The 12,383-nt window shown below is 38.2% G+C and overlaps 1 protein-coding gene across 6 annotated transcripts in view; it reads right to left on the minus strand.

The window, feature by feature from the left end:
• Positions 1-12,383, minus strand: part of COL21A1 (collagen type XXI alpha 1 chain) — a 102,328-nt gene that overhangs the window by 71,431 nt on the left and 18,514 nt on the right. For 3 of the 6 annotated variants that reach the window (XR_006181964.1, XM_042889121.1, XM_042889112.1), the window contains exons 2-4: positions 6,029-6,222; positions 4,184-4,303; positions 1,651-2,202 (exon numbers count right to left, since the gene is read on the minus strand). Coding sequence is in view for 5 of the 6 variants with exons in the window: in XM_042889121.1 (XP_042745055.1) it covers positions 1,651-2,202; positions 4,184-4,271 (640 nt within the window). In the remaining variant the exon portion in view is untranslated. The remainder of the gene's footprint in view (positions 1-1,650; positions 2,203-4,183; positions 4,304-6,028; positions 6,223-12,383) is intronic. The other 3 variants (XM_042889128.1, XM_042889130.1, XM_042889135.1) reach the window with 1 other exon arrangement.

The raw sequence follows: 12,383 nt of genomic DNA on the forward strand, positions 1-12,383 counted from the left end.
CTGCTTTGCCTTTACGGAACTTCCTCTCTCGGAATCAAAATCAATCTTAACAATACAAATCCACTATTCATGTACAAAATTTCCCCAGCTTGCTAGTATTTCAGTTTACCTGTTAAAAGCATTGCAGGTAGAAACAAAGCTGCCAATTGGCTCTGCCCACTCTTTGCAAGAGGCATCTCTGAATGCCAGTGCGAAAGGGGAGCATGTTAAGGGCAGGGAGGAAAAGGGTCATTAGAAATAAAACAGTAAATGGAAACACTATTTTGCACACGTAGTCAGCAATCACAATTTAGTGCTGCAAGACTTGAGTCAAATACTGTATTTGAATTTTAAGGACACTAGCTAACTCAGCATCATAAAATTATCTAGGTTAGAGAAGACCTGTAAGATCATCACATCCAAGCATCCATCTAACACTGGAAATCCACTGCTAAACCATGTCACTAGACATAATCCTGAAAGCAGAACATTTATCTTGACAAAATATAGCGTTTATTTAAAGAAAATCTTTTGCTTATTTTGGGAAAACCACTCCTGCATGAAACTTTAATAAAGAATTCAGCTGCACTTAGTTGACTTAACTTTTGGACTGCCTTGACTTCACTACATCAGCCAGATGGAATTATTATGATTTTCATAATTTTATCAAGAAAGAAACACTATTAATCTCAACATAAATAACGCCTTTTCTTTTTCAATGAAGAACAAATGAAAACTATTTTTCGCTCTTTGAAAGTGCAGAAATATAGTACAACTGAAATACAACTTCCATCGATTCTTGGTAATAACACATGTACTACACAGCACTGATGCATACTAGCTGTCCTTCTGAGTGACACATTTTAGAAGAAATCTGCTTGCTTTTTCATACACAGGAAATACATTGTTTTACAAAGTTATCAGAAAACTCTATGCAACAGCACTGCTGCAGCATTCTAAAACTAAAAAGTCATTTTACAGTGTTGGTCTTGGCTAATTCCTCAACAAAATCCTTTTTACAAAGATCAGCTTGTTACAATTCCAGGCACTTTTGCCAACGGTCTCTCCTCTGTTTTTTTCAACACACACTTGTAGAACTCTTGTTTGGAATAATAGGCTACCCTTTCAACTGCCAAGAAGAAACTGAAATGTGGATAAGTACCAGCTGCACCTAGGAAAAGGGATGAAGTAAGCCCTATATCCTCAGCACTCCGAGAAGCGCTTAACTAATTCAATGTTCCTAAATGTTATCAATGCAAAAAAACTGGAACTTAAGGCAAAATTCTACATGCTGAAATTAAACTCACTGTGTTAATATTCTGCATCTTTCCCTCTGTCTAGCAGGGAGATAACATTTCAAGAGGGATTTCTGCAAGTGTGATCAAAAAGATCACAGAATGGCCAGGGTTGGAAGGGGCCTCAAGGATCATGAATCTCCAACCTCCTGCCACATGCAGGGGCACCAACCTCCACATTCAATACCTGATCAGGCTGCCCAGGGCCCCATCCAACCTGGCCTTGAACACTTCCAGGGACAGGGCATCATAGATCATAGGAAAGGCTATCTAGAGCCTTAAACTACACTCATCGCGAATTCTGTTTGTGGAAGAAATCAGTATAGATACAAAACTCCATTCTGCACGCCCTCTAAAACATTTTATGATCACTTACCTTCACAGAGCTTCTGCTTTATAACTTCTTTAATTCTTGATATTGCAATATAATCTTCAACATAAAATACATAAGTTGATGAAGGCTTGTTGGCAATAGCTTTAAGTTCATCCTCCTCAATTTCTGAGCCCACACCAATTGCAAACAAAGTGATTTTATTTTTCCTTGCTTCTGCTGCTACATCTTTGACTTCATCTTGGGATTTTCCATCAGTGAGAACAACTGCTATTTTTGTTAAAAATCTTGAAGATTTGGCAAAAAGATGGTCATAGGCAAATTGAATAGCTCTTCCTGTTCTTGTATTTCCTCCCAAGTAATGTATGGATTCCATTTCCCTGATAAGATTTTCAGTGGATTCATGAGTTCCTAGAGGGATTTCAAGTACAGGGTAATCACTGTACTGAACTACTCCAACTTGGATAAATTTTGGCCCTATGTCAAAATTTCTTGTAATATTGACAAGCCATCTTTTGATTATTTCAAAGTTTTCTGGGCCAACACTGTAAGAGCCATCTAAGATAAAGACTAAATCAGCCGGAGCAGTTCTGCAACCTGAAAAGAACAAAAATGAAACAAACATTTTAGTGAACTCAATCACTTCCCTCTTCCACAGAAAAACATTCTTTCATATCAGTTACTGTTTGTATTTGAATCTTTTGAATTTGAATGTCAAAATAAATACATATTGTTAAAAAAAACAAAAACAATCAGCTGAGATTGTCAGTGAAAGGAAGATTGTTTCTGTAAACTACACAGATTAAGTTTGGTATCTGAAAACTACACCATTTTCTGTTTTGTACATTATCACCAGAAATGACTATGAAATATTCTGGAATTCAGTTTCTCAAGCTGCCAATTGCAATTCATGCAATTAGCAGAGAGGATTTTTTTTTCCCCATATCTCATTGTATATAGAGATGACAAACAGAAAAATTCATTTTTGTTAGCAAACCAAAACACACTAGAGAGGAATAATCCGAATACTCTGGAATTCAGCAGTAATATCCACTCCTTCTACAAACACAGTTTTAATGGATTTCTGAAACTACTACTTGGCACCTCTAAAACTTGTTGTCATAAAGCCCCAAGCCTCAACTGAATGCTGTTAGTAGCATATTCTGATTTTATTAAAAGAAAAATGTTCAGTTAATCAGCTCAACCTCCATAGTAAGTTCATCTAATCATTTAGCAAATATGATGCACTCTACTTAGAGAGGTCTTTCTAACTGCATAATGACATCGGAATGGCTTCAGTACTTTTACCTGTAGCCATTCAAAAATGGAGCCCTCACCAAATTAGCAACTGCAGGCCATGGACTAACACATGTATTTCAATAGGTCAGTCCTATCTATTGTATATGCATGTCCTCAGATGGAAGCAATAACTCTCTGGAGGGGAGAGATACCTTCCATTCATTCTAATAGAAGCTGAGATAACTGATATACAAGGTGCCAAGCAAACAGCTAAAATCAAAAGAGGTTAACTTGATCCCATGGCACCTGGGGCCACATAGGTTGCTGTGTATTCCCATGCCTTCTACTTCATGAAAGGCTCCAACTCCATATCAGGTACAGGAGCTCTGCCTTCTCCTGATGCCTGCCTATGGAAACTCCTTGCCAGATTTCATTTCCCTTGAAAGCAAGCAGCCACCGTCTGCTAGAGAGATGCCTATGCAGCACAGATAGTGGCAAAGAGAAAAGATGCTGGGAGAAGGAGCTCTTGAAGCAAGCAAGCACATTGTGATTCTTCAGAAGACAAGATAAATAGCCAGGTCAAGGGACACAAATACACAGAATAATTTAGGATGGACTTTGGAAGGCACTGGATCCAGCCCTCTGGGTCCATTTATTCATTTATTTATTTATTTTTCTTCCAGAACAGAAGGAATTTGATGGAGCTTCCTGTAAAATAACCGTAATTGCTTGAAAGAAAACTAGAAGAAAAACACTTATCCTGGAAGCATCCTTGTGGCCAGAGAAATGTTTTCCACATTCTTCTTATTTGGCCATTTTGTCTTTCAAAAAGGTACTTTTGTTATTTCCCAAATAAAACAGATACAGATTTTTTTTTTTTTCCAGCCAGCTTTGAGATGATCATTCTGAAGGATATACTAAAAGGTGAATGCCAGAGCTAAAGGAATCTTAGCTTCCTCTATCAGAACTTCTATTTTTTCTTATTGGTTTCTCACATAAAATTAAGATCTAAAATTCATGCTATTTAAACCTGTGACTTCTGAAGAAAGGAGAACAGAAATACTCAGGACACTACTCTAAATTGGGACTGGGTCTTTACTGTACCATCTTCTACCTTGGACATTTCTGAGAAACATATACAGCTAATCCCTATAAGATTCATAAGTAATAATCTTAAGTAATAAGTAATCCCTTCCTATAAGAGGAATAAGATATTCCATCATAGAATTTTTAACAGGAAAATTACCATAGAAAGAAATATCTTCGTGGGATGGAAAATAGATAGCATGCAACATGCTTTAAAATTGCCCTAAGCTGAAATATCAAAATTAAGACTTACTTGCTCTTGTTTCCCCATCTTCAGCTGAGATGTAGTCACGAAGCAGCAGAATTAACAGTGTCTGAAAAAGTCTTACAAGCTGTGCCATGTGTATTATATTTTCAAAGTCTTGAGGTTAAACTAGAACGGGAAGAAATAAAGAGAAGATACAATGTCATTATAGTACAAAACCTGAGCATGAGAAACAATTTCAATATAGAGTCCACAGGCTCTGACATAAGGCTGATCTGCAACAGACCTCAGACTCAAAAAGTGTCAGTCAGCCACACAAACCCAGAATTGACTTCTGTCAAAGCTCATTTTTCACCAAGGCCCATATATGGGCTACATATATACAGGAGGAGGTTTTATTACCAATAACTGCTACAATTGCTAACCTGCTATCCCTCTTCTGATGCCATTATTCAAAGCCTTGACAGCTCCTATTCTGAAGCACAGCAAGTGTTTACGCATCAGGTATTGCTGTACAGAAGTTACTGCTGTCTCAATCCAAGCATCCGCCTGCTTCAGGCACACTTTTGTCTCATCCACCTTGGAGCTGGGCCCACCACCAGGAGTCAGGACAACAGGAACCATCAACGCCCAGTGACTGTGTCCCATAACACCCAAAGTTACATGAATTATATGCATCTTAAATTTTAGATCCATTCATGATATCTCCTTTGTGATCACAATCTCTGAATTATGTCTCCAACAGCAAACACGGAATTTCAGTCTCGTAACGCCAACATAAATATAATGTAATAAATTTAATTTAATTAAGCCACTCTTCTAACCTACTGTGGAAAAAAGAAATCATAATGTGAAAATACACATTTCTCAGGCTGCCCAGAGGCTGTGGAATCTTCTTCTTGGACATCTCTAAAAACCACCTAGAGGTTTACCTAGGGATTAGCTGTATATGTTTCTCAGAAATGTCCAAGGTAGAAGATGGTACAGTAAAGACCCAGTCCCAATTTAGAGTAGTGTCCTGAGCATTTCTGTTCTCCTTTCTTCAGAAGTCACAGGTTTAAATAGCATGAATTTTAGATCTTAATTTTATGTGAGAAACCAATAAGAAAAAATAGAAGTTCTGATAGAGAAAGCTAAGATTCCTCTAGCTCTGGGGTTCACCTTTTAGTATATCCTTCAGAATGATCACGTCAAAGCTGGCTGTAAAAGAAGAGCTAAATTTACGGCAAATTTTCAGTGGCAGATCAGGGACAATTCACTGCACCACTCATCTCCATTAAATATTTTACATATGGCCAGAAGACTAAGCACCCCCTTTCTCTCTTCAGGCCCTGCTATGTCAGTCATATTTCTATTTACCTATTACATGTTAGTTTTATCACTACCATTCTTTCTCCTTTTTTAGACCGTTTCCTAGAATCAAAATGCCTTCCACGAAGAAGGTCAAGAAACGTACACACCACACCTGGGGGGACTTCACTGTGGCCTTTGTGTCACAAGCTGACCAGAGAAGCTGCGGAAGCCCCAGCCCTGGAGGCATTCATGGCCAAGTGTGAAGGGGTTCTGGGCAGCATGACGCAGTGGGTGGTGATCCTGCTTATGGTAGAAGGGTTGGAACTAGACGATCATTAAAAATCCTTCTAATCCACGCCATCCTATGATTTTTACTTTTATTCATTTACATCCATTTTGCTCATGGACATATTTTAAATGACAGAAATATTAATGGCATAGCCCTCATATGTCCCCACTGGTCAGCTCTCATCAAGTTGTCCTAAAACTCTGCAAAACAAAAGTCCCAGCAGACAAAAAATTTAGAGCAAGAAAGAAAAACACTAACAAGCTTTCCTGGCCTCCATCCCATCTATCCAAACAGCAGGAACTTTTGCTCACCATGTGGTAATGGCCTCTTAAACTAAGGCATATCCAAACTTCTTGCTCCACTGCTGAAAGAAATAATTCTGCCTTCACAAGTTATCAGGCATCAGCGTTGGAAGCACAGAGGGAACTGTAGGGCATGCATAACATATATCTCACTTCTCACATTGAAGAAATTTCCACAGCAGCCATCAGGGTAAGTCTTTAACCTTGAAAGACATTAAAGTCATTGAACTATTACATCAGAGCAAGATTTCTCTTGGTGAAAACTATGCTTGCATTTGAAGTATTTCTTAAAAAGAATCAGCAGAATAATTGCCAAAACAGGCTTGCCTGATTTGCAGAATTAAATTGTATTCCCTCAGTGGAAGATATTTTTCCATCTCTTTGCAACAGTCTTTCTGTATTTCATTTACAACAAAACCCAAAAAATATGAGATACTGAACCTAAAGTATGAAGCCAAATTAAGTACTTAGTAGTCCAAAACAGATTTACTAATAGAAACCAAAATTAAAAGGATAAACCTAAGACTTAAGCAACCATCCGAAGAAGATTCCAGGAATTACCAGTGTTCAATAAATTCTAAAGAAAATAATAATATAGCACTGCATTTTTAATAGTCAAGAGATCCAAGCCAATAGTTCTAGAGACCAGACTTCTGTGTCTTCTCAACACAGTAATTACAGCCCAGGCAACAGAAGCACACTTGAAATTACTTACAGAAAACACTTGCCAAAATGCCTCATTTCTGCTACCACAAAGAGGCCATCATTAATACCAGCCTAGGACCTCTCCACTGACATGGCAAAAAAAATAAAGTTAATCACAGCTGATCATCACCTTTCTATCTTTCTTCTTGTAAAAGAAACAGAAAGTAATCTCTATGGTGGTCCATGGAAGTGCTAACTACTTTCTGCTCTGCCTTTGAGAGCTGAGAAATCAGGATCTTCGCGCCAACTTTCTGCCGCAGGAGCTCAGAAGCTGGCTCAGGCTGTGTGAGGAAGCACAGAGGGGTGGTAGACCTGTCCCAACCCTGAACAGGGAGCAGGACACGGGAGTCCTGTTTGCTCCTTGTTTTTAATCTGCATTTGCTGGGAATCAAACTGTAGCCAGCCAGCCATATACCTCAAGGTATTACAGCAAGCAATGTGAAATTGCTTGAAAACACAACCTAAAAGACTATTCAAACTTTTAGCTTTAACTTTTTAAAAAAAACTTTAACTTTTTAAAAAAAAAAAAAAAAAAAAAAAAAACATTACCTGTTAATGAGTACATTTCTACAAATGTAACCAGGAAATCACTTTTTTTTTTTTTTTCCCCCTCCTACCTCTTAATTCTAATCACCCGGTTTTAGCACGTGGGAACTCATGGAAGAGAAATTCATACAGGGTAACTAAATCAATGCACAGATATTGCATCCAGCTGAAGAAAAGGCTTGGGTACTCAGAGAGCAATAGAAGAGAATTATCACACACGTTGCCATATTTGCCAAGGTTTCCCTCAAGGCTGCTTCATTTTTCCACTGTAAACGGAACAGTGCACCACACCCAAAGGCTCTGCAATTCCAGTGATGCACTGGGTAGCGAAAGCAAACCTTTGGCTACCTCCCAGCTCTACAAAAGTGTTTAACTTAAAGCTGCAAAGGCCTACCAGGCTACAAGGGTCTATCAGACATTAACTGCGACACGATATTCAGTTCGTGGATCTTTACAACTCAGCCTGGTCATTCTTCTAGTCTTCACTATATGTTTATTTTATGAGGGGTTTTTAGTGTGTTGGATTTGTGATGGTTACTTGCCACCATTCTGATAGCAAAAGGGATGTTCTGAGTGAGAACAGGTCTCTGGTAAAATAGACTCCTTTGCACAGAGCAATCCCAAATGCGTTAAGGCCTCTACTTTGTGCCCCTGAAAAAAAGGGATTGTACAGTACACCAGATATTATTCTGTGCCTGTAATTTGCATTGAAAGCCAGGCAAGCCTCTGCTCATCTCAGACTAAGTGAAAGGCAAAACCACAGCAATAAAGTTTGGCTCCACCACCGCATGCCTCATGAGTGCATGGTAAACTACAGAGACAGACAAATTACAATCTCTCTCTACAAGTTGGGTTTTTTTGTTTTTGTTTTTTTTTTTGTTTTGTCATATACGGGTAGATAATTCATTTAAGTTTGGAGCTTAGTGTAATATCAACATAGCCACATGCTGTGCCATTTTAGGCAGCTTGAGCCAATTAGACAGTCAGTATCTAAATGCACCATCTTCCTTGGTGCATTTTCTGGGCACTGCAATTATGTTTTGCAGCAGCATTTGCACTAACAGGGCAAACACAGCTCACCTCCAGCTGGGAAGGAATAGATATCTGGTACAGCCATTAATGAAACAAACAACCATTTTGAATGAATTCAATGCTCGTCCACGTGTTGGAGATGGCAAAGGCATGCAACTCTCAAAACAGCTTTGCTACACTAAAGTACATAGAGAAACATTCAGACAAGTACATCTTCTTTTCCTGATTTCAGCTGGGACAGAGTTGATTTTCTTCACAGTGTCTGGTACAATGCTATGTTTTTCTCCCAAAACCAAAACAACATTGATAACCACGCTGATGTTTTAATTGTTGCTGAGCAGTGCCAGGGTTGTTTTGGCTTTTTAGTGCCTCATACCATCCTGCCAGCAATGGGGCTAAGGAGTACAAGAAGCTGGAAGGAGTGAGAATCAGGATAGCTGACCTAAAGGGATATGACATCTTGTTAAAAAAGAAAAAAAAAAACATATATAACTGTAGGGGGTTGGCTGGGCATCAATCAGCACGTGGTGAACAAGTGCTTGCGCATCATATGTTTTGCATATATACACACACATACATAATTAATAAATAGAAAGAACAGTAAGAACAAAACAGAAAAGGAAGAAAGTTTTTATCTCAGCTTATGAGTTCCCCCCCCCCCCCCCGCAATTTTCTTCCCATCCCTTTGGGGTGAGGGGGGGAAGGGAAGAGCAAAAGGCTGTGTGCTGTTTAGCTGCTTGCTGGGTTAAACCACAACACCTCTGTATGTATACACAGCAGAAGAATTTCATGCCCACCTTAAGTTTTCAGTAGGAAACAGGTGTCTAAGCAGGTTAGGCAGCACTTCCACCCTGCATTTAAGAAGCCTACAAGTAACACCTCTTGTGCCTCAGAAGATACACTCTTGTGCCTTCTGATGCACTCTTTCCATACACAGCTTTCTAGTGTCCAGATGTGTATCATTTTACTCTTCCCAGGAATATTTGCTGAAGAAACTTTCCATTTAGAGCAACTTGGAATCTTACAGAATCAAAACTATTTGCTCTACAGTGCAGTTTTATCACTATTCAAACTGGGGAACAGAGTGAGACTTCATTTCTTTGCAGAGCCTGGCTTCCCTAACACACTAAGTTCTTGCTCTGGAATGGCACTGAAGTGTTACAGAGGTTGTTTCTTTCTTTGCTTCTTCCCATTGCTAGTTTCTGCCTAAGAAAGAAGTGGGAAGGGCATGGTTTTAACCTTTTCCAGCGTTCCAAGAAAATAATCAGTCTAAGGGTTATGCATACTATCTCGTCTTCCAAGTATAAATTAACACTTCTCTCATATTACATCACTGTATAAACATCTCTCAATTCAGCTAGGGATCATTCAGTTTGGCATACAAAGAAAGAAATATTAAAACATTATTATAACAATAATTAGAAGGACATAATGGAGATTTTTTGTATTCCCAAAACTTACGCATTAATACAGAAGAAGTACAGCATGACAAAAGCAACCCTGAAAATTCCAATTTATATGCATTAAATAATGTGAAAAAGAAATGCAATATTGTATCACCTTTTTTTATATTCAATCTGTTTTCAAAATAAATGAGTCTTACAAATAACATTTTGGGGCAGTTTATATTAACTTTTTATTCTTATTCTTAATATTACCAGCCCTAAACATTCAAAAAGTTAATGAAGTTACTTCCAAGTCTGTTACTTTTAACAAGTAATATATCTGAATCTCTATTTTCACTTGGATTTCACTCCCATTCTGCTATGTTTTCCATTATTTGCACATTATTACTCTTCATTTAATTTTTCCTCAGTAAGCACAACTGATGAGGTTATTATACCTTCAATCATTTTAAAGAATAACAGCATTGCCTTGGAAGGGTGAGGCTGTAAACACATAATCAGTTTAGGCTCAGTCTGTACATAAATATGCGTACATAAATGCAATGCCGTGCATAAATAAATAAAACTGCCTACAGTGAGGAGTGTATTAGTATTCCCATACCATTTCTATTTTTATGTAGGAATGAACTGTTTTGGTACAACCACCAGTATAATTATTTTCATACTAGGACTGTTCTGCAGCATTAAACATGTGCTTACAAAATAGCTCAGAGGAGTTTTTCCTAAGAGGGATCAAAAATGAGAATAATGTGTTTAGGATGCATACATTGCAAGCTTGCTTTACTTCTTATTATAGTTAGCACCAGTGCAACAAGAATGAGAAGTAGTTGTACAGCAGTTATTTTCCAGTTAAGTCACATCTATATTTATTTATATTACAGCTGCTAAACAGGAATACGCAGTTAAGAGTACACAGAGACATCTTCTGATCCTGAAAACAAGCGTAAAGCATTTTATGGACTCCCTTAAAACACACAGGTTAACACAGATTTTATCTGGGTCTTCCACCTTGTTTCAACATCCTTTGCCATCTTTCTTTTTAAAACAGCGACAGGGGAAGGAAAGGACTGCTTTGCTCCCCACCAAAGGAAAGCGTACCTAATAAACAGACTAAAGAACAGAGATGGAGCTGGAGAAACTCATAAAGAAGAAGCAGGGAAAGATGCAGGCAAAAGCCTGCTGCAGCTGAGTACAAGTCCATGGGAGAAGCAATAGGAGATGTGCAGTGACAATGGAAAAGTAACACAGTTAGCTAAAGCAGAATGTCCAAGTACCTGCAGAAAGTGAACAAAGACTGAACAGTTTAGAGAAACTGCAACAGTTTCAGAAAGGTAAATGAATTGGACATGCACCTGCCATAGAAACCCATAGAGTATCTGCAGGTAAAGTAGAACTCCGGAAGCTGCAAAAGGCTCATAAATAAACATGTAAGCTTCACACCATAAAATCCAGTTCAATTATCTCCCAAGGAAATGATATCTCCTGAGATACAAAATGTCTCATCCACACCACTAACCTCACACCTCACCTGCAGTCTCACATTTACAAGCGTAACCTGTCATAGGGTCGCAGAACGGTTGGGGCTGGGAAGGCTGTTTAAGACCATCTGGTTCCAGCTCCCTTTCTACAGGCAGGGGACACCTATGCCCCTTTCTATAGGCAGAGACAAGGCTGCTCAAATGTTATTTTAGATTTCTCATCCAAAGCTCAATAATGGCATTAACAAATATTTAATATTTATGTTTGATATTTCATTCCCCCATGGCAGAGCTACAACTTCAGCCTCCCATTAAAAATTGATAGCTTAACATCAGAAGAGCATTACTTGACTACTGATAAATCTTTTAAATCTTCAATCCAAAAGGCATTTCAGAGATAAGCAAGAAAAAAGAACAAATACTGAGCAAGTCATTTAAATGAAAAGACTGCGCAAAACAATTGCAATTTCCACTATTGGTAGTACGTGGTGTACAAAATAAATTCATACAAGTTAACACAACATGGTAAGTTTACACTCCATTTTTATAGCTTTAACACATCCTGTAGCATAAAGTATTATGAAGATTAAGTGAAGAAGTGGAGAGGATTAAAGAAATGAATCATATTTAGGCAGATTTTCAAAATTCTGTATCTGTACTTCTCAAGTTGTACACTACAAGGTAACAGGTTATCCAACCTATTTCAAAGATGTTATTAAAGACAAATGCAATTGATAGATATTTTAATCTAAGCAAAAAAAATATTTCTGAAAGCAGAAAGAAAAAAAAAAACTCTTAAATGAATTGGGCTATTTATTATTCATGAGACTCAATGAAGCACAGCAAACCCACAGACTCCTCCAATCTACAGCAGAGAAAGTTTGTATTCATGCTCCAACATCTGAAATCACAGAAATGTATCTTCTTTTTTTGGCATTTTGCACTATGATGGACTTACTCCCACTCCTCAGTGAGGCTGTGCCAGATTACAGAAATTAGTTATTATGGGTTAAATTGAAAAAGCCTTGCTACAGCTTTTGAGTTGCTGAATTGACACACGATTGGCTGCAGAATACAGGGATGGGCAACTTATGTAAGCAACTACCATTGGCAGCTCAGCATCCTGGCTGCAAGCAATGAGTCTGAGGTCTCCCTAGAAACCATGATTTCATAAGGACTGTGAAAGCCCATACTGTT

Source organism: Lagopus leucura, unplaced genomic scaffold, assembly GCF_019238085.1.
Source record: "Lagopus leucura isolate 7727_CA_CO unplaced genomic scaffold, USGS_WTPT01 Super-Scaffold_73, whole genome shotgun sequence".
Taxonomy (NCBI): Eukaryota; Metazoa; Chordata; class Aves; order Galliformes; family Phasianidae; genus Lagopus; species Lagopus leucura.